Here is a 21,172-nt window from a genome sequence, read left to right on the forward strand (position 1 = left end):
CCGAAATGGACAATCCACTCTCATGCAATATTTCTGAATGTATAACAAATGGTGCAATGTCTACATCTCTCTATGTGCAATACAGTATAATTCCTTTACCTTTGTTTTTTCATTCTGTGAATTTGTAAATTTGTAAATTATAGTTGTTTTTTAGTTTTAGCAGCTTTTTTTTATAATTGTCTTTATTGTTTTTATTTATTATATCTTGATTTTTCTTACTTATGTCTCTGCTATTACACTATCCTATATGCTGCTGTAACAATGCAAATTTCCCCACTGAGGGATTAATAAAGGATTATCTCATTTTATTTTATCTTACAATTTGACTGCTCAAAGCAAATCAATGTTTCTTACTTACCTGGTAGTTGTTAAAACTGTCTAATATCTAATCTAAGAAGTCTTATCATGTCAAATTGCATTAGTATTTGATATGAGCCCATAGTTACACCACTTGATGGCAATGAAAATAATGATTAGTCTGTGCTTGCTCGATCCTGGAAGGGCTACAGGCTACTCAAAGGGGTCCTGTGGAGTTTTCTTGTAAACAAACGAAACTTATGTTTACATTTAGAGTTCCTCACCAAAATGTGTCGTGTGCATTTTAAATCCAGCATTGTAAATAAATGGTTTACATCCATGAATACTTGCCTGCAGTCCTCTTCTTCCCTGCTTTTGCTGGGGCATTGCTGCATATCTTGGCATGTTACCACCACCAGTGGATTACTGTGTCGCCATTGGTATGACTGTGTATCAGGTGTGCATGTGGGTGATGCACCCACACCCTTGTTTGCATGTACGAGATAAACAAAAGGAGGGTCCGTTCTTAGAAAAACATCTCGATAGCACTACAAGAGGTAAAAACCTTAAAGAGACAATTACTGTAATTAACAAAATGTAACCATTGAATTGTGCTACTGTTTACAATTTGGTTTATTTGTTTCTCCTCTATTTTAGAAAATCTCACCTTCCTAGGATGAAAGGGATTATCATTTTTCCCAATGACATGCATGGGATATCTAAATGATTAGTCTGATTTAAAGATGTAAATCAGTCTTAAAGGAAGATGATCCAAACAAGAAACCCTAGAGGGAACTGAGTGAATGCCTGTCACATGAGAATCAGTCTGGATGCTTTTAATTCAGATAAACAGCTCAAAAATTATCTTAAATACTTCTTAATATGTTTCAGTCTGCGATGTGTAATTTGTTATATGCATGAAAAACATTAATCTTTCTAATGGTTCAAGTAATTGCTGTCCCCTTGATTGGATCCTCTTTCCATAACCGATTGCACTGGCTTCTCTGTCGTAAATCTGCGATGAGTAGGGAGAAAGTCCTGAAAAGCCAAGTTAAATTGTAAACAGAAAGTTTATTTAGCCATGCTAGCGGCATGGATCTATGGATGGCAATGGCTGGTTTATTAGTCGGTCGGTGATCACGAACGTTATGTTAGTCTTGCTTACGCTGGTAGCAAACCTGTCACTTCTCTTTCTTTTCCAGGTTTTCTATTGTATTCAAAAATAGTTTTTCTTTTGCTGTTGTTGCTGTTGTTTTTCCTAATGAGAAGATCAACTACAAACATAATCTCTGCATAATCTGATTTATAGTTCTTTAGTAACTCCCTTTTGTTCAATATTTGGAGGACTTTTCAGGACCTCCACTCTTGGCAGCCTCCACTCTCAGCTTAAGAAATTCTTAAGGTCATTCTTAACATGAAGGCTTTCTCAGCCCCTACCCTTGAGAGATGTTCACCATAGGAGCTGTCTTAAGTGCAAAGATGCTTTTCAGTGGCAGTTGCAACTGTTTACAAGCCTACTACTTGCACAAGCTACTGATTAGTTAGTTTTTCTGACACAGGGTCAGAACATACAGTATGTGCATGTTAGTCGGCTGTTGGCTCTAATCTATCTGAATCTATCTAAATTATGCAAAAAGAGGTGATGTAAAGTATGATCAGTTGGGCTCTGCTGGTGCTAGTTCTTTGAGTTCGGGTTGGTGTGTCAGTGCAAGTCTTTCAACAGTGTGAATGTGTGTTCTTGATATCTTCATTGCCCTTTGTAACTGGCAACCTACCTGGCTGTTTGTATGTAGATATCTGCTGTAGCCAGTTTTGTTTCATTGTCTGTTCTAATTTTGTAATAATTATGTTCTCATAATTATGTTAATTTTGCATTGTATTAGTTTGTTAGTGTTGGAATTACTTAACCCTTTACAGTGCATATTCATATTGTATAGTGAAACTTCTTTGTAAAATGCCATTATGTAGCATGAATAAGTCTTGGGTTGTGTTGCTGATATAGAAAATTGTGGCTTGCATGATCTACTGCACATTTAGATTGGGAAAGTATACATTTAGTTGACAATAGTAACATAAACATACAAGAATACAGTCTACAAGAATTTAGATTTTCACTAGCGTGACTAATATTTAGTGACTTCACTATCTGATTGACTCGGCTATGTCAATTTTGCAGATCCTCAGTTATTTAAAAAGTACCAATCAATTCATGAATCATGTCTCTGCAATCATGTCTGCAACAACAAACAACTAAGTGATACCCTTTCTTGTGTAGAGTGATTTTGATGAGTTGCTCTCATTTTTGTAACGTTTAGATGTCAATTCAAAAAAACATCATGAAACAGGAAATCATACTTTTTTACATACTTTTTTATTGATGCTTCTCACTCTTTGCCGGAAGGTGAGTTTCAGTAAAACTTTACACAATAAACCATCTAAATTAAAATGATACAACAGGTGTTTTTGTTAAACCCATTATTATAAATATGGTTAAAGAGCTAATTGTCCATACTCCTTCCAAGCATGTGTTTTGAACAGATGGTAGTGTTTCATATGGACTTATGCCTCAGTCTTTCACTGTTGGAAGGGAAATGGAAGGTCAACCTCAAGCCTTCCTTCACTAACTTTCATGTAGGCTTGAGCCTCCTCTGAAGCTTGCTGCAGGAAACCATAAACAGTGTTATTGAACTGGTCCACTACATAAATGAACATGTCCATAATGTACTCATATGTGTTGATGAGCTGCTCCATATTCAGGGCAGAGATCTGGTCAACAACATTCTTTATGACTGTGATAAGGTTACGATAGAGGACATTGATGTTGTTGAACACTGCATCTAGATAGTCAGACTTGACAGAGTCAACAAACTCCTGAGACTTCCCAACAACAGCCTCCAGGGTCTCACCCATCTTCACTAGCATTGTGTCAAGACTCTCCATATTTTTCACAAAGTCCACCAGTTCATCAAAGATTTTCTTGAAAGCTGTTTTGACCTGATCGAAGATCTGGCCTCCAGTAATTGCATCACCAACTGGCATGCGTAATTTCACACTGCTGATCTTCTCAACAAAGGAGTTATAGTAGACCTCTGTGTTCTCATAGATACTCTGGAGGGTCATATCTAGCATAGCAGCAATACTGCTGGTCAGCTTCTTTAGGACCTCAGGGAGAGTGGTCATCTCATCAGACCCAGGCAGTTTGAACTGGGTTTCCCTCAAGATGCTGATGACAGCATCCAGGAAGACCTGGACACTTTTCTGGTACTGGACAATGATGTTCCTGAAGAAGATTGACAGCTGGCTCATTTGAATGTCATAGTTCATTGCAGCATCATAGGCCTCATTAAAGAGGTTAACAACAGAGTTCTTCAACTCCTTAATGCTCCTTGTGATCTGGTACTTGTCAGCAAACATTGTAACTGTAGAGAAGATGGAAGGGAGTCTTGTCTTGAGTTCAGAAAGCATCACTTTGGGTGCCTCCATGTTGTAGGCAATCTGCAGGTTCATCTTATCAGCATCCTTGGAAGATGATCTGATGACCAAGATGTCAACATCAACCTCTGGGGCAGACTGTTGAATAGAAGAAAATATTGTTCTAGCTATATTTTGATTTTAAAATTTCGTTTTCCATCGTATCAAAAAGGTGATGTTAATGATACTCACAGGATAACGTCCATAGACTCTCGCACTCATCTGAGATGGGACTCTGCCATTGAACTGAAGGCCCAGGAAGCCAGAGGAAGGTGTAGACACTGAGGCACTGATACCATCTCGGCGAGCAGCATAACGAAGGTTCACATCAGTGAAAGTTGGACTGGTGATGTCCACATTCAAGGTGTGCCGAGAGTCACTGGAAGAGAAAGAAGGCAATTCAGATAAGAAGTCACAATTCATTCTTGACCTGATATTTAATAGGACAGATTTATAAAATAAATGAAAATGAGAAGAAACATTAGTTTAGTAGTAATTTACCTGTCATCAGCCTGGCGCTTTCTCCTAAAATGTGAAGAAAATGGGTTAATTACTTTAAACCTTGAATATCAGAGGTTATTATTTAACATATATTGTAAAACAAACATGGAATGTTACCTCAAGGCTTGGGTAATGACATGGTTGACATCCATGTTCAGGTCAGTGTGTGTCAGGACAACCTTGCTAATCATGTTCAGAGCTTCATTCTCAAAGTTTGCAGTAGTAGAAGCTATTGAAAGAATATTGTTTTGTAAGATTTAGTGCTCAACAATGCTTGCAACATCAAACAGATAAATATGTTTAGGTAATTTCATCAACTCACCATCCATGTCATATTCCAAGAACGCAATGACAGAGGTTGCAGTGGACTTTAAGGTGACTGTGAAGGCAGGAGCATTGCCCTCTGCTTCAGCTGCCATGTTTGTGGTGTACAGTGGGCTGACAAACTTCACGTTGGTAGAGATCTTCTGCTTGGCGGCTGTCACTTCAGCAACAGTTTTCTCAAAGATGATGAAGTCACCCAGGCTGCTTGGCTGAGACATATCAATCTCAACATCAGCAGTCAAGGAAGAGCTTGGTGCGAGATCAATAGTAGCCTGGACAACATGCTTCCCGTTGGTGTTGAAATTGAAGAGGTTTGCCTCGTTGTTGCCAGTATACTTCAGCACTGCATACACGCGGCTCAGGGACGCTTCAACAGCAAGATTCTCATTTACATCCATGACAATGACTTTGGTGGTGCCATGGTTAAGTTTGGCATCAGCAATAACCTTGGAGGTGGAGCGTAGGCCATCATTATTCAGGTACATATTAACCTCATTATCCAGGACTCCCAAAGCTAGATAGTCTTCCAGCACTGTGCCATCCATGTTTGCCCTAGTAGATGACTCCATGGAAACATACTCAAAGGTTCCGTCCAGCTTCAGATTGTGGTCTGCATCAGCCTTTCCAACAGCCTTGATCACAGGGATGTTGAAATCCCCCCTCATCCTCAAGGTGGAGACAGCATTTAGTTTGGTTCTGGTGTCTCCAACCAAATTTTGGTTTACCTCCAGGTTGAGAATAGGAAGGGCAATCTTCGCATCACTAACCACAGAGACGACAGTCACAAAACTCTCAGTACTCATGCTGATGGTGCTGTCATGAGTGCTTTCAATGTGACGATTTTCAAGGGAGAGGGAATTGGCCAACTTGATTCCTCTCTTGGTGGTCAGACTGGTGGTGCTATCAAGTTTGGCTTTTAGACCCTCAAACACAGAGGCTGTGGTAACTCCCAGACGGAACACAAGATCATCCTCAGCATACAGTCCAGCATTGACATTGAGATTAATGATGGCAGACTTTAAGGACAGCTCTGTGTTCAGGTTACCCACAGAGGGAATTTTGATCAGACCCATCATATCAACAAGGGGGGCAGCCTGGCTTTTCTGGTAAACAACTTTGGCATCTACATCCACAGTCTGTTCAGTGGTGGTCAAAATGTTATTCAATCCAGTCTGCTCATACAAGTTCAGGTCACTGATAGCTGGAGTACGGAAGTCAACAAAAGGCAGGTCAATCTCAGGAATGCTGATGGGGGATGTCAAGAAATCAAGATTGGCCTCGCTTTCCATGGCAACAAAGATGCCAGCCTCCTTTTCATTATTGTCAATGGTGAAGTTGTAGACCATTTTGTACTGATTAAGACGAGCCAGAGCTACGGTGTTCATCTGTTGGCTCTCAGGTTTGAAGATGGCTGTGTAATCATTCTGTAGATCTATCTTAGCAGTCAGAGCTTCATAAATGTTGACCTTGGCATTTCCTTTGTTTTGGAATTCAAAGACAAACTCAAGAGGACGGGCTACAATGTTGATTCCGTTGGACAGGACTCCACTGACTGCACCATACAGTTCTGTGTCATGGTTTGCTTTCAGCTCCACTTTCATATCATAAAGGTTGCCGTTTCCAGATGCCACAAAAATACTGTTCTTAATGACTGGTGACTCTACCTCATTGCGGATATTAAACTTGAAGTAGGTAAGGATGCCAGATTCAGCAGTAATTTGCTGTTTCATCTTTAAGACGGGGGAGGCTGTATCACCAGAGAAAGTGAGAGTGAAAATGCCACGAGAGAGGGACATTTGCAAGTTGCTCTTGTGGTTGCCATCATCAGCATTAACCTTGCCATTGCCTGAATTGTCAGCTGTTAGAGTGAGGGTGTAGCCATCTTGGCGAGCAATTGCTTTCTGGGTTAGAGTGGCTTCACTTCTGACATTGACAATTGGGAGGTCCACTACATGATTGTAAGTTGTATCGAGAGAGGCAGACATTCCTTCTTCCATAGCAATAAAGGCTGTGTTCATAAAGTCAGCCGTGTAAGGTGTGGTGGTAACCTTAATTGTAGTTTTGGCTTGGGCCTGGGCTGATGGGCCATATAGAGTTACAGATGCCTGATGTTCAACTCCAAGAGCAACATGGTTGAATTTAAGAGTCTCTGCAAATACAAAACGACTCATTTTTGGGATTGCAATACGAGCAGTGGAGTCAAGCTTGTAATTAAGAATTTCAAAACTTGAAGATGTGGCCTGTGAAGTAAGGAACCCAGTGAATGTAGGGTTCTTTTCACTCTCGGTGGAGTTCTGGAACTCAGCAGATGTCTTTACGGTGTAGATGGGAGTGTGGAATCTGATCTCACCATAGAGTTTGCCAAAGCATGGGGCCATGATCTCACTTGGAATGGTTGGCAGCTTGATCTCGGGAACCTGAAGAGACTTAACAAGCTTTTCTACAGGAACTTGTGGGATGGTAGGGAATGAGACCTCAGGAAGAGTGATTTCTGGGAAGGTTATCTCAGGCATGGAAGGAAGGTAGTTCATAGTCAGGTCTCCAAAGACAGCATCCACATCAGGCATTTTGATGTCAACGTTTACAAAGAAATTAATGAGTTCAATGATTCTCTGCTTGATGTCATCAAAGGAAATTGTGGTGGCTTTCACGGTGTGGAAGCCCAGGATGATGAACTCAGGGATGTCCAGCTGTGTTGGGATCTCAAACTGTTCAAGCTTATCCATACTGAACTTAATTGAAGGCACAACAAGATCAGTGAAAGGAATGATGAAGGATGGTGTGTTCAATTCAGCTTTCTTAAGTTCAGCAGTGAGCCCATCAATGATTTGTTGAATCTCGCTGATGATTTTTTGCTCAGGTGCCACTTCCTTAATCATCTCAACCATATTACTGAATGTATCAGTGATGAGGATTATGACTCTTGTGTAGTATTTGCTCGCAAGGTCCAAATAAGAGGTAATCTCAGCTTTAACATCAAGATTTGTAATTTCCTGTTTTATAAACTCAGCAAATGCCCTAAGATTATCAAACACAACCTGGTCAATGATATCCTTTACAGATTTAATCATTTCTGCAACTTTGATTTCTCTCAGGCGTTCCATAAAGCCTCTACCAGAGGATAAGACAAGGTTGACAAAATCTCGTAATGCCTCAAGCTTCTGGGGGATTTCAAGAGTCCTGATCAGCTCATTCACGTAAACTGTGTACTCAGCAAGAATTTGATTGGCATAATCCACAAAGTCATTGTAGTCCAATGACTTAAGTTTTTGCACAATGCTTTCAATATACATATTCAGGTCTTGAATTATATCCTTAACCTCAGTTGTTTTCAAGTAGTTGATAGTACCCTGGAAGACTTCCATAAATTTGGTAGGGATGTCTGCGTCCTTCACCATCTTGGCTACAGCACTGATGGTTTCCTCAATTCGGAACTGTTTGATGAGCTCCGCAGCTTTTTCCAAGATAGCTTGAACCTTTTTTTCAGCCTCAAACCTTACAATTAACTCTCTCATCTTGGCATAGAATGTGTTGATCTTACCTAGGATGTCAAGGTCCTGAATCATTTCCCTAATATAATCTGTTATATCGCTGAAGATCTCTGTGGGAATCTGACTCACCAGGTTCTCAATGTGAGCTTTAAAGTTGATGGATGAGATGTAGCTCTTCAGCTCAGCAGCAAATGTCTGCATGTCAAAGTTCTCAATTATTTGTTTCATATCACGCATGATTGCCTGTAGTGTATCCATGATTTCATATTTGGCATCGATATCACGCAGGAATGCGATGCTGCTGCCCTTCAGTTTTTCCAGGTCAATCTGCTGAATCATCTCCCTCATGGTATCTATTACATAGACAACCATAGCCTTGATGTCATACTCCTCATTAATGGCATTCAGCTGTTGCTGGATCTTCTGAATGAGGGTTTCAGGCAGGGTGCCACTAACAATAATTTCCTTCATCATACCAGCAAAGTGTTGGATGTAAACAGTGAGATCAACCAGCAGTTTCTCAACAGTTACCTTCAGGTTTGTCAAAGAGGCTTCCACATCCTCCATGGAGATGACATATTCTTGGGTAAAATCATTGAAATACTGCTTCAGCTTAATTAGGTTGCTTTCTATATTCAGTTGAGAAACGAGGTCACTTGCATACTGGGGAAGAGCCTCAAGTTTAGCCCTTATCTCCTCATTGTTGATGTAGTCTTGCAGTGCCTCTGCAATATGCACAACAAAGCCCTTGATGCTTTCCAAGAAGAAAGGTAGATTTTCAATTAGTGGGAATTGAATAATGTGACTATCTGAGTTCTTGTCATACTTGAGGAAGCCAGAGATGGTGAATTCCTGGTTCTGTGTGTTGAGGATGTTTGTGAGGATGGTGCCAGTAACCTCAATTCCAGTTTTCTCAGCAGTGTTGTAAACACTGATGTCCTGGTTAAAGGCATGCTCATTTACTTTAGACTTCATTCTAAAACTGGTTCTCTGCTCTTGGAGGGACAGGACATTATCCATCTTGTTGTCATATGTGGTTTCAAGAGTAAAACCATTATCTAGCTGCTGGGTTACTGATGCTCTGCATTCATGTGAGCTAGCAAAAGCCAGGGGTTGTGCTTTCAGGAGAACCTTGCCATAGAGCTGGGCACTGTGCTTTCCAAACATGATCATGTCTCCATCAGCATTGACAATGGCATCAAGGTTGAAATCAAAAGGCACAATACTGCAACGGATGATGTGGTCAAAGCGCATTGGCTGTGAGTTGAAGCGGGCATCGTTGGTGATCCTGGCAGCAAGACCGACAACTTCAAGCTCAGTGTTGTGGCTCATGTGAGTTCCAAAGAGTTTTCCGGTGGTGCTGCACTTTGCGTTAGCAGTCATATCAGCATAATTTACCTGATAGGTGTGCTTTATCTCTTCCTCACCATAGATGGCTTTCAGGTTTCCAGTTAGGTCCATCTTGTACAGCTCTGCCTGCAGCTGAGCCTCATTAATGAAGTTGGCCGCCAGAAGTTTCAGGTTGTTATTAACATTTGCAGAAGCAGTGTAGGGTTTCAGGTCGATGGTGATATCATGAGTGTAGGAGGCATACTCACTTGCAGTGGCTTCAGCCTTTGAGTTGAAGTCAAGGCTAGAGAGAGTAATGGTCAGAGTGTTGGCATTATCAACCTTGATGTCACGAATAGCAGCCTTGTTGTTAATGGATAAAGTAGCCCTTGAAGAATCAAGTTCAGCATTGAAGGTGTTTTCCAGGGACAGGGGGCTCTGGAGGGTGGTTGTTCCACTTGTGGTCAAACCATCCTTGTTCATTCTCACAGTAGCCTTGTGAGTAGCCTCATTATCAAGGAGCTTCACGGTGGCATCACTGTTTACAGCCAGACCATTAACATCAAAAGAGGCAGTCAGCAGAGAGTAAACACGGTTTTCAGTGTGGTCTGCATTTGTCTCCATTCTCATGGCGACTTCGCCAGCACTAGCAGAGGCTTCAGCCTGGTTGCGGATCTTCATACCAAGGGCAAGGGCATTTGCGTCACATTTCAGTGACAGCTTGCTGTCCTTGAATGAAAGCTCAGCAACATGGGTCAAGATGTCTTCAAAGGCATTGGTGTTAGACACAACTGAGAATTCACCATTGGCAAGGGTTGCTGCAATTGTGTTCTGGGCCTTAACTATTGTGGAGTCACACTGAACAGTAGAATCAATCTTTGCTTCTGACCTGAATGGGAAGATGCTGAATGACTGGGTTGAAATGGTCTTGCCATACATGGGTCCAGCCTTGAACATTCCTTCAAAGTTGCTATCAGCAGAGATTTCTTCAGTGGTGAGTCCAGCCATACCAGTGTGCTCTAGTGCAATATTGAGACCAAATGGGCTTGTGGCTTCAATCTTGCTGTTTGATCTCAAATTGATTTTTTCTGTGATGGTCACATCCTCAACAATACTGAAACTGGCTTCAATGAATTTATGGGCCAAAGAGCTTTTCAAATGGGCCTGGATGGAATCAGTGGTGGCCACCATTCCAGAGCCTAAATAAAACACAGAAGAAGAAAAGAGGATTGATAAGTGATAATTGCAGTGATTAATTTTCGAGAAAACATTAAGATTTTTTTAACAGAACAGAAATCTACACAATCTACCTGTTTAGTGTAGTTTTATCAGAGAACACTTTAAAATTGTAACTGAAATCAAGTCACATTGTTTCACACCAGTGGAAGATGAAAGACATTAACTGAAAACTGTTCTACCAAAAGTGAACAACATATCATTTTTACTGAGTTGAGAACATTGTTACAAATTCTAAATTCATGAATGATATTTACTATGAAATACCTTCAATCTTTATTGAGAAGATGTCAATTGGGGAAGTTCCTTTCACATCAAACTTAGCTGAGTAGCTTGGTGTCTCCACAACATCTTTTCCGGCAGCCATTGAGGCCTCCATGTTGTATAAGTTGCTCTTCATCAGAGTTGAAACCTCAGCTTTGCCAAAAAGAGGAATAGAAAGGGTAAGGCTCTCAGGGACAACAAGCTCTGGGATGGGAATCTCCATAGAGACGATCTCCAGTCCAAATTGGGGCACAGACATCTGAGGTGTGGTCAAAGCTGGTGGGAAATTAAGCTCCTCTGTTGACTTTCCTCCAAGAGGGAGAGGGATAGAAATGGTGAGACGCTCGTTGTTGAAGTGGTAGACAGCCTTTGCTTCACTGTTGAAAAGAAAAAAGTAGAATGCATAAATGTTTTGGAAAATATTCAGACAAATTAAACATTTATCATGGAGTTGTTCACGCTTACGTGTTCAGGAACAGTGTCTCTGGCAGGGAAATCTCCGGCATATCAGGTACTCTGAAGTTCTGAATGTAAGGGATATCAGCACCATACTTTTCCATGTAGTTGTTTGCTGCCTAAGAAAAAAAGACAATAAGTGTTTTATGCATGCTTCTACCAAAGAAAATCTGAATAATTGTTAAATCCTAGATTCATACCTCCACAAACTTCTTGAAGATGTGTCGGACCTTCATGTCAGTCTGCCCCACCTGCATGTCAAGAAGTTGGTTGCCATACTTCTCAACCATATCAGCATTTGGCAAGCTGGTGGTCTCAGTGTTCACATCAGACTTGAACTCAACCTCAACCTTGCTGGCATCTGCAAAAATGGAGAACAAATAATTGAATCCTGAGACATGAGGAAATATTCCTCTAAAAGCCGGGTTAGTGTTAAACTGGGTGTAAACTGATTCCAAACAAAATCAAATTTAGCATTTTCTCTCAAGCAAAATGGCAGTTTTGCAACTAAATGTTTTTATGGCTTTGATGACTACAGTATGCATGGGATGAGTAGCAGAAATGATCAAAACCTTCATTCTGTCTTGTTAATTGTGCCCTCAAACTGAGTTGCATTTAAATGGCCTACAATATATTATGATTGGTTTTTGGCCCCATATTTTGGGTCCCAAATTTTAACCACAATTTTGATAATGCCAGATGTAGCTACCTTTAGGATATGACCCAGGTTTATATGCACATGTCTAAGAAGTCAGCAACTATTGAATTAATGGTTATGTACGCACCACCTACCGGACACTTTATCTGGACACTTTATTTTGGTCACTGTTATTTATCTTATCTTATTTTTATTTTTATATTCTACATATTTGTTGTCAAAACAATAGCATCTTCAGACCACGGCAAATTCCTTGTGATGTATGTTACTTGTCAATAAACAGTTTCTGATTCTGATGTAACTGTAAGAGCAACTGGAAAATTACCATATGTCATTGCGACTTTCTGCTCAGAGGTGGCATCCATGACCTTGATTTCACTCTTAAGCTCCAATTCCAATTCTTCATCACGTTTCATGTTAGCTGTGACTGTGGCATCAGCATTGATTGAGGGGACGAGAAGTTGGACTTGCAGCATACCTTCCTTCATGGCCTTCAGACTGAAAAATTTAACAGTGAGTTAGTGTACTCTCATTATGAGGGTGAAATTAATGTTATTTCATGAGGAGTCATAGTTGATTTCTTACTTGGCACGGCCAACCAGGGAGAGCTGAGGGATGTTCTTGTTTATAAAGTCAAGAGAGATGGAGTGAGTTCCTTTGCCCTTGGTGTTTCCATCAACAACACCCAGCCTGAGTCCTGCCTCCACATCGTAGTCAGGGATCTGTACGTCAGCTGTGATGACATTCTTCCTTCTGTTATATTTCATGATTGCTCTGGCTTCAGTGGGCTCTGCACCTGTTGTTGGCCAACCAATAGAACAATATTAGGTAACTCCACTAAAATTCTTTGTGCTTTTCCACATTGAGCTGGTGATAAATTAGAAAGATCAATATTGTACATTACCTTCAGCCCTCAGGATAAACTTCACAGAGTCAACCTTCTGTCGTCCCTCTTCTCCCTCCCTGAGGAGCTCGTAGGCAACGGTGGCTGTGTACTCAGTGACTTCACCAGTGGGGTGGAGCTCCACAGCAAATCTATTTAGATAATTCAATGAATTAGCCAATATTCGTAGGTCATTTACTTTTAAAAATATAAATATTTGCTGTTGGCCTTGCTCACTTGCTGTCTCCAGTGAAGGGGAAGTAGGGGGCCGTTTCCTGAGAGAAAGCATCAATGTACTGCAGAGCAGTGCAGTATGTCATTCCAGCGAAGACAGGAGTGCACTCACTAACATCAACCTTGTCCATCACCATAGGGGGGATGGTCTTCACCTCTGATCCAGTCACTGCTACCAGGGTGTTTCTAAAGTTTCAATGAAGAAAAGTTAAAATATAACTTTGGCTGTTTTCATTTAAATGTAGAAATTTAAATTATCTTCATGATTACACAGAAGTGCAATGCAGCTTCTTTCTTCCTTACTAGTGATGGTGTTGCCTGTGTCCTGCATTTAAGGTGGAGAAAACTGAATAGTAAGTCTGAGTAATGAGTCTCAAAGTTCTACTTAGACTTACGTCATTTTGATGAGCTTTGTAGGACTCTTTGGAGCAGGGATGGTCAGCTTGACATTGTCACGTCCCATGGAGATCTTGGCACTGAGCCCACTCTCGTGGAAAATGTTGGTGTGCATCTCTAATCCAGAGTTGACATATTCAGGGATGTTGGAGCCAACCTGAGTTACAAACTCAATGCCAGCGGAGGGCATGAAGGTAACTTCACTCTGTGGAAACACAGTAGACATAAGTGACTTGTTGGGTTGATGTGTTATAGAAAGCCATGCAGTTAGTTTGTTGTAAAACACATTTTTGGAAATAATTTTTAAGATAATTACCAGGTCAGAAGCAATCTTAAGTCCACCCTTGATTCCGGGGGTGAAAGTACCAGAGAGTGCAATCCTCAGAGGCACACCAGTGACAGTAGGCAGGAAGAATTCATTGTCCATGAAGATGTAGTGGGCAAAGATTGTGTTGTCAGCCTTGGTCATCAGTGCCTTGATCAGCTGTGGCAAATAAAAATACATAGGACATTTAATACATTTCTACATTCATGCATTGTTTCATTATCAAGTTTTCTTAAAAAAAAGGAACAACTACTAAACTTCCTTACATCAGTTGGGAACATCTTGAACATGCTGTCAATCATCATGGCGGCAGAGTAGGCCAATTCCTCCATTTCGTTGGTCTTCAGATATCCCAGCTCATTTCCCAAAAGTCTCAGGTAAACCATTGCCTCAGGAGACTGTGCCATCTTCAGTTCCCTCACAAGTTTGTTGAGGTTGCGTCCGAGGTCCCTCATCAGGTTCTGGGAGGCCTGAATATAGATGTGCACACTCTATTACAAGATGTTTCCCTTTTGGAAAAATTGATCATCATAATTACGGTGGTTTTTAGTCTGATTAAGGGGTACAAAAAAGACTTGTCTAAGTACCTGTCTCTTCATCCTGTCCTTCTTCAAAGCAGGCAGCATGTTCTGCAGAATCTCATTGACTCTGAGTGGCATGTTGTCAGAGACAAAGTACATTGTCTTCAGGGCAGTGTCGGGGAAGAAGCCATTCTTTCCAAACAGGGCATCAACGGTTGGCTCAAATCCTTTGCCCTCCATACCAATCTGTAAAGGTGACAAAGTTTTCACAGTCACAACTGAACAGCTTACTGAAAAATTGTCTCAAAGCACGCTTTAGAACAGCTCAAAATGTTTACCTCCATCATGTCAATGTCATAACCAAATGCCTTCAGAGTCATTTCAAGCATGACCTCCTTTGGCAGGTAGCTGGTACCCTCAAAGATCATGTTGCCTTCTACAGATCCAATCTTGTAGTTGCGAGAAAACTTGGTGGGGTCCATGGTGGGCCCAACCTCATTCCCCTGCAGGGCGTCACTGATCTTCTGTCTCAGTCTGTAGGAAAGAAAAAAATATGTTACAGTTAAACCACTGATGGTGATGAAATTAGGACACCACGGACACCAATTAGGCTCACCATGTAGTGAATTCAAAAACATAAAAATATAGATGCAACTGCTTTTCACTTACACTTGGGTGTCTGGCTCAGTTGAAGACAAAATGTTGGTAATGTGGGAGATCACAAAGCTCTTGACTTGTTTGTCCTGCTCATTGGTCAAGGCATCAGCCAGCTGGGCCAGTTCAGTGGGCTGGGGGTCCTTCATAAGTACCAGATATGCAGCAATACGCTTCTGCATGGGGCTGGCACTGTCCAAAAGCACCTGCATGAAAACCTCTCTGCCCTGTGACCAAACGAGATCAATAAAATGAGCATACAGTATAAAAAATTCTTCAGATAATCTGTGAAACCCATTACACAATTTGACTTGCCTCCTCAGGGACAGGAGTCAACCTGAACACTTGAATGGCAGCCTGCTGCACAGCCAGGGAAGCTGCAGGTTGGTTCACACACTGGATCACAGTGGCTCTGAGCGCAGGACCAGCAGGTACCACAGCTGGAGCCATGTTTCCAATAACCTAGAATCAAAGGACTCATTAATATTGGTTTGCTTATTGGTGTTGGCAGTCATTTCAATTTTGATCTATAGGGAAGGTTACCCACTCTCAATGTCATGAAAGTGTTGTCCTTGTCACCAGAACAGTCACCCAACTGGGCAGCCATGAACTCGGCAACAGAGTAAATCTCAGGAATCAGTTTTCCCTCAGCATTGTAAAATCTGTCGAAGAAAAAAAAAGATATTTCAAATTCAAAACCTGTGTGTTTTATTTTACATAAAGAGGAAAAACGTCTGCTGAAATGTTACTCAGATATTTAACCTGGAATAAAGTGTGGTTAACCCCACTCACCTCTTGACAACATTGCTCAGGGCATACATGATGGGCTTGCTGGGCTTGTATTTGGCCATCTCGAGCATGTCATTGATCAGGAGGGCAGAAGGATTGGACACGAGTCCCATAGCAAAAACACCAGCATCAACCTCGAGTGAAGAGCTGTCAAAAGTCCTGAGGATCTGCATGATGGCACTGCTGCACTCAGGGGTTCCACATTGGGCCAGAACCTGGTAGGTCAGGACACGGGACACGGCAAGAGCTTCAGGAATGGCGGGACTCAGGGTCTCAGTCTTCATTCCACGGACCATGGTGACAAGCTTGTGGAAGAGGTGAGCCCTCCTCTCACCCTCAGTCTCAGGCAGAGAGGCCAGTTCTCTCAGGAGGTTCAGACCTGCATCCTTATCCTGGACAACACTCTTGTCCTCGACAGCCTCCATGTGAAGACTCTTGACAATATCACCTATGATACACAAGCAACATTGTTATAATGAGTTACCTTTAGTGACCATTTTAAAACAACTAACAATCAAAACAATATAAATTAAACAAAGGGCGCTTACTGTGGTCAAAGACTCTTTCGTTGTGAGGTGAAACCTGAACCAGAGTCAGTTCTTGCTTTCCAACATTGGTAACTCCATATTCTCCCCTGTGGGAGGAAAACACAAGGTTAAAATACTGTAGATCTCTTGAAGAAGACATATCAGTATGTACACAGATCATTTTATAGAGTCTAGGTTTGACTTACTTATGTGAGAAGGGAATGAGGATGTGCTTCTCAGTGCAGGACCCAGATGTCATGTGTTTCTTCTCATTGTCAAACTTGTAGTTGCAGGTCTGTGAGCTTCTGACCAGCTGGGCAAGAGGGTAGTGCTGAAAATAGACAATCATATTAATATAATGGATTAATTGAAATCAGTTAAAAACGAAGTGCAGTGCACTTCCCAGATACCACAAATATACAGAAGTTTGTGGTACCGTTTCAGTCTCTTTACTTTGATTTTCATTCCATAAAGTTTGAGTTTCTTTTGGTGGTGCCTTATTGTGTCTTTGCTGCTATTACAGCTCAACTAATCAATTTATTTCCTAATTTACAAAAAATACTTCTGCTGCTTTCACAACATAAAATAACTTAATGTGCACCAGGAATATTTTGATGTGATCCAAGACTGGATGTGTAGGACAGCAAATGTAGCTAGCATAAAAGATGTCATGAGATAGATATTTTTTTAATCACCTTGTCAAGATTTATTTGAAAAGTTCATGTTGCTACCACGGACAATGAAATTTGGATGTCTTACCATGCCAGAGATAAGTGCCAGGGGGCTGGTGTGATCTCTCATTGGGACAAATTTGTCACATCTGGACAGATCCCTGTTGAGGCTGATGTCAGTTATAATGTCCCTTCTGGCGTTGACAGTGTAATAGGTCTTGCACTTGCCATGGATAGTGGGCTGAAACGGATGATCAGATTAAAAAATATATATTTATAATGTACTACAGGTAGTTGTTGCAGTTACAGTGAATGTCAGCATGGTTTACTTTGAAGGTGGTACTAAAATATGCAGATTTTTCATTTTCTTGGTTATTCAATGTACCGTGTTCTTATCCTTGTTTTCTTCCAACAGAGGCACAGCCAGGGCAGAGATGATACCCCTTTTGATGTTCAGGATGGTTGTTGTCTCACCATCCTCAGGGTACAGTTTCACATCGTACGCACCCTCAACTACAACCTTCAGAGGGTATCTAAAAGAAAATGTATGATATTTGAATTTAATTATCAGTGCAAAATCTCCAAAATATCAGATTGGTGATACAAGTTGCAAAGAAGATAATCTTTGACATCAGGGGTTTTCATGGAGTAACATACTTCTCCATTTCAGCAGCAAAGGCGTCAGAGCTGGGTGCAGGACCGAACACAGGGTTGCCCTCCGCGTCCATGTCGACCACCTCACTCAGGCTACAGCCAGTGGTGCGGATGATGAAACTACAAGTTTGAGGCACTTCAATTTCAACCTGTGAGTGAAGGCAAATGTTTTTTTATTCAACTCTCAGAAAAGGATGGAAAGAGAAGAATCAGATGACTAAAGATGATTGTGAAAGATCTTTCTCTTACCGTGCAAGAGGCCTTGGGTCCGTTCTTGAGCTGTGAGGCTCCATTGATGGCATTCAAAGATTCAGCTTCATATTGGTATTCATACTTGTGTAGAGTCTTGTACCTTTTGGCCACTAGAAGAGAAAATCAGTGTTAAGTTATCTATTTACTCCCATATAAGTATTGTAAATATTTAGACCTGATGTCAACACAGGAGTCTGGTGTAACTTACGCAGGCAGGTAGGCTGATCTTCATCTTGGGCAACTGTTATGAAAAAAGTCAGTTTTATTTTTTAGTAATTCTAATGCAATTGAAAACAATGAGATTGACTGTTAAATAAAATGAAATAAAATATAGCATGACTACACTAATCCATAGGTCCAAGGTCATAATTATTATTGTGGCAAATGGGTGGGTAACATTTCACTGTTATGACAAGTACTGACATGATAAGTCTAATTTTAAAGCTGTGTAAAAAGAATACAATACAATTTAGGAAATATTTGATTAAATAATTTGCAGCAAATGGAAAAAATAAAACAAAAAAAACATTGCACAGTTAAACTATGTACAATGTTCAAAAAAAGGTTTTCTAAGAAGTACTCACAAGCCAAGGCAGATGTACTGAGGAGCAGCAAAAGGCAGAGCTTGGAGTCCCCCATGATGGGTTCGTTGAAGCTCTCTCCCTTGGAGTTGACGAGTACTCAGACGAGACTGATTTTTCAGCTTCAGCTCGGGACTTTTATACCCTCAGCTGGGCTCCGTCAGAGGCCTGGGAGGCACAGACAGTGCTTTGAACGAACGAACAAAGTCCACTCCACCCTCCTGTGTGGAGGGACAAAGGCAAAAGGTTTGAAAAGATACTCATGGCTCAAAGCGCAGGCTTCAAAAACTGATCAATTCTGTTAAATCTTCAAAATGTCTTCTTTTTACTGCTTAAAAGATGCATTTTATGGATATTTAAATTCACGTAGGACTTTGGATAAGATATTTTGATTGATTAAAGCACATTAGAAATTAGCCTTATCAGATACTGGTGGTTTTATAATACTTCATTACTTCTAATATAATTGAGATATCCATGAAGTTGTGTGGTCACAGTGATTTTACTGTTTTTCATATCTAGGCCCATTTCTCGGTGTTAAACAAGCCATTCATTTATATAAGAATTATTAGATTTAAGGTGATTTACTGTTATTCATTGTGTAGATTCATATAACTTAAGGTTAGACTAAAGGAGTTTGTTTTGACTTAAAATCTGGGTAAAATATTTCAGGCAATAATCTGCCTATAATCAGGCAGAAGTTGATATTCTTGAACTTCTGCTGTAAAAATGCAATCAATGAAATTAAAGGGGTAACAGCTCCAGTGTTAATTAGGTCACTGATAGGGACTCATTCATGAACATAGAGTGATCAAGGTGTGCTCCAAACACAAAGTCCCTCAAGATGAAAAGATGATAACTAAAACTTATCAGCTGCTTTATCTCTTGATGATACTGACCAAAAAGAAACCAACACTTTAAAGCAGCATTTCCTCGGTTAGATAAATGTTGGATTTAGTCTTTTAGTGTTGGTTTGGTCATTTTATTTACTGGTTTATTTAACAGGGACAGTGTGTCTGTAAATGCAGAGTTACACAAAAGGTTGTTTTTCATCTGCAGTTTCATCTGCAGCCAGTTTTACATTAACTTAATTACCTTTAAGTACATTTATTAAACACAATACTACACACATTAGGACTCGTTATACTTGGTTTAAATGGGAATGTGGCTAATATTTACAGTTAGAATAATTTTATAGTACTTACAGTATATTACCTTGTAAAAGAGTTAGATGCTTGTTGTTCTGCTTCCACTGCCACAAGCCAAAATGAAGACAGTAAACACATTTGCCAAACTTCGATATGGGTAAGATGATGAACTTTGATCTACAAAGATTCAAAGGTTCATGTCGAGTTTGATTTGCTGTTTAAATTGGGACTGCAGTCAAGTTTGTGGCAGTCACAGCACAACACATATAAATAAACAGCGATGACCATGGACTGGCTGAAGTATCCTCTTTTATTACATTTTATTAAGTATTTTTCCTTATACTTTACAAGTATTTTTCATTACTATGCAAAGTTCAAGAGAACGCATAGTTTTTAAAGAATATTTCCTTCTTTTGTACATTGATCACATAACTACACTTGAATGTTGTGTAATGGCATGTTGCAATATATCCCCATCAGCACCTTTTAAAAGTTTGTCAGATACTCGCAGTGTTTGCACTGACAGACGTGTACACAGAGAGAGTCCAAAGGGGCTTGAGCCTCTGAACACTTTGTGTGTTTCATTGGCATTTTAGACATTAGCTGACGTTTGAATACATCCTTTTTTTTGCATATATTCACGTAGATATTTAAAAAAACAAAAAAACAATCGTCTTTGCTGAAAGACAATTGCAGATATACAGTCTGAGGATTATCCTGCCAAGCCTCATTGCAGCAGAGTAATGCATCTCCATGCACTCAATGATCTCAGAGGGTCTAATGGGAGAGGGTACTTTGAGGGAACAAGTCTAAAAATAGTTGCTAGCACGCTCTCGTGTTTGAATCATACACTACATGCTGAAGAAAAAACATCTGTTCTTTGAAAGATTTTATTCAACAGGCAGTTGCCACCGAGCAATCCATATCACCAAACATATCAAATCTGTATGTGCTGTGTACTTATATATACAGATGTAAGTCATTTCAGTCATGTTCAACGTTAATGATTATTACAGTATGATAAGTTTGTTTCTAAATGCAGGTGTTACCCTTGTCTTCCTTTAGTTTAAAAGTACTTTTAACCTGCTGTCAATCTTAAATATTAGCCATGTGTAATGTTAGCTTTTATGGTACAACAATGTGCACCACGACATCTGAGCACATTGTTTTTACAAAATCAACTTCACTAAACAACAGAGTGCCTAGGAATCTTCCGTATTTTGTAGCAAACCATTTTTTTACCTTTTTATATTTATCTCTATTACTTTTTTGTTCTTGATGTTGTGGGCTGCAGCCAATCTTGTTTGTGTTTTTTTTCCTCGTGATATAAATAGCCACTCTGTTGATCAGTTTATGAAGTCTGGTGATGGGTGGATGATGAAGAAGAAGAAGAAGGAGACGGCAGAGAAGGAGAAGGGAAAGGAGGAGACAGAGATGGAGAAGGTGGCGAAGAAAGACAACGGGCCAGAGTGAGCAGATCACATCAATGTGGGTTATTTTCAGTCAAAAG

General features: G+C 40.4%; 1 protein-coding gene across 1 annotated transcript; it reads right to left on the reverse strand.

Annotated features, from left to right (window-relative positions):
- Positions 1 to 2,871: 2,871 nt before the first annotated feature.
- apobb.1 (apolipoprotein Bb, tandem duplicate 1) lies at positions 2,872 to 18,572 on the reverse strand. Its single transcript, XM_070925967.1, has 29 exons — positions 18,518 to 18,572; positions 18,142 to 18,174; positions 17,931 to 18,043; positions 17,685 to 17,830; positions 17,413 to 17,560; positions 17,116 to 17,268; positions 16,563 to 16,687; positions 16,378 to 16,463; positions 15,833 to 16,277; positions 15,588 to 15,702; positions 15,356 to 15,502; positions 15,056 to 15,267; positions 14,725 to 14,920; positions 14,453 to 14,632; positions 14,132 to 14,335; positions 13,857 to 14,024; positions 13,540 to 13,745; positions 13,148 to 13,330; positions 12,932 to 13,062; positions 12,613 to 12,823; positions 12,353 to 12,525; positions 11,570 to 11,730; positions 11,379 to 11,488; positions 10,917 to 11,290; positions 4,592 to 10,612; positions 4,387 to 4,498; positions 4,270 to 4,293; positions 3,961 to 4,147; positions 2,872 to 3,867 (listed from the first exon to the last, which is right to left on the reverse strand). Exons 1-29 carry the CDS (start codon positions 18,570 to 18,572, stop codon positions 2,872 to 2,874), a joined length of 11,415 nt encoding a protein of 3,804 aa, XP_070782068.1.
- Between the last annotated feature and the right edge of the window lie 2,600 nt (positions 18,573 to 21,172).

The sequence above is a fragment of the Enoplosus armatus genome, chromosome 19, assembly GCF_043641665.1.
Source record: "Enoplosus armatus isolate fEnoArm2 chromosome 19, fEnoArm2.hap1, whole genome shotgun sequence".
NCBI lineage: Eukaryota > Metazoa > Chordata > Actinopteri > Centrarchiformes > Enoplosidae > Enoplosus > Enoplosus armatus.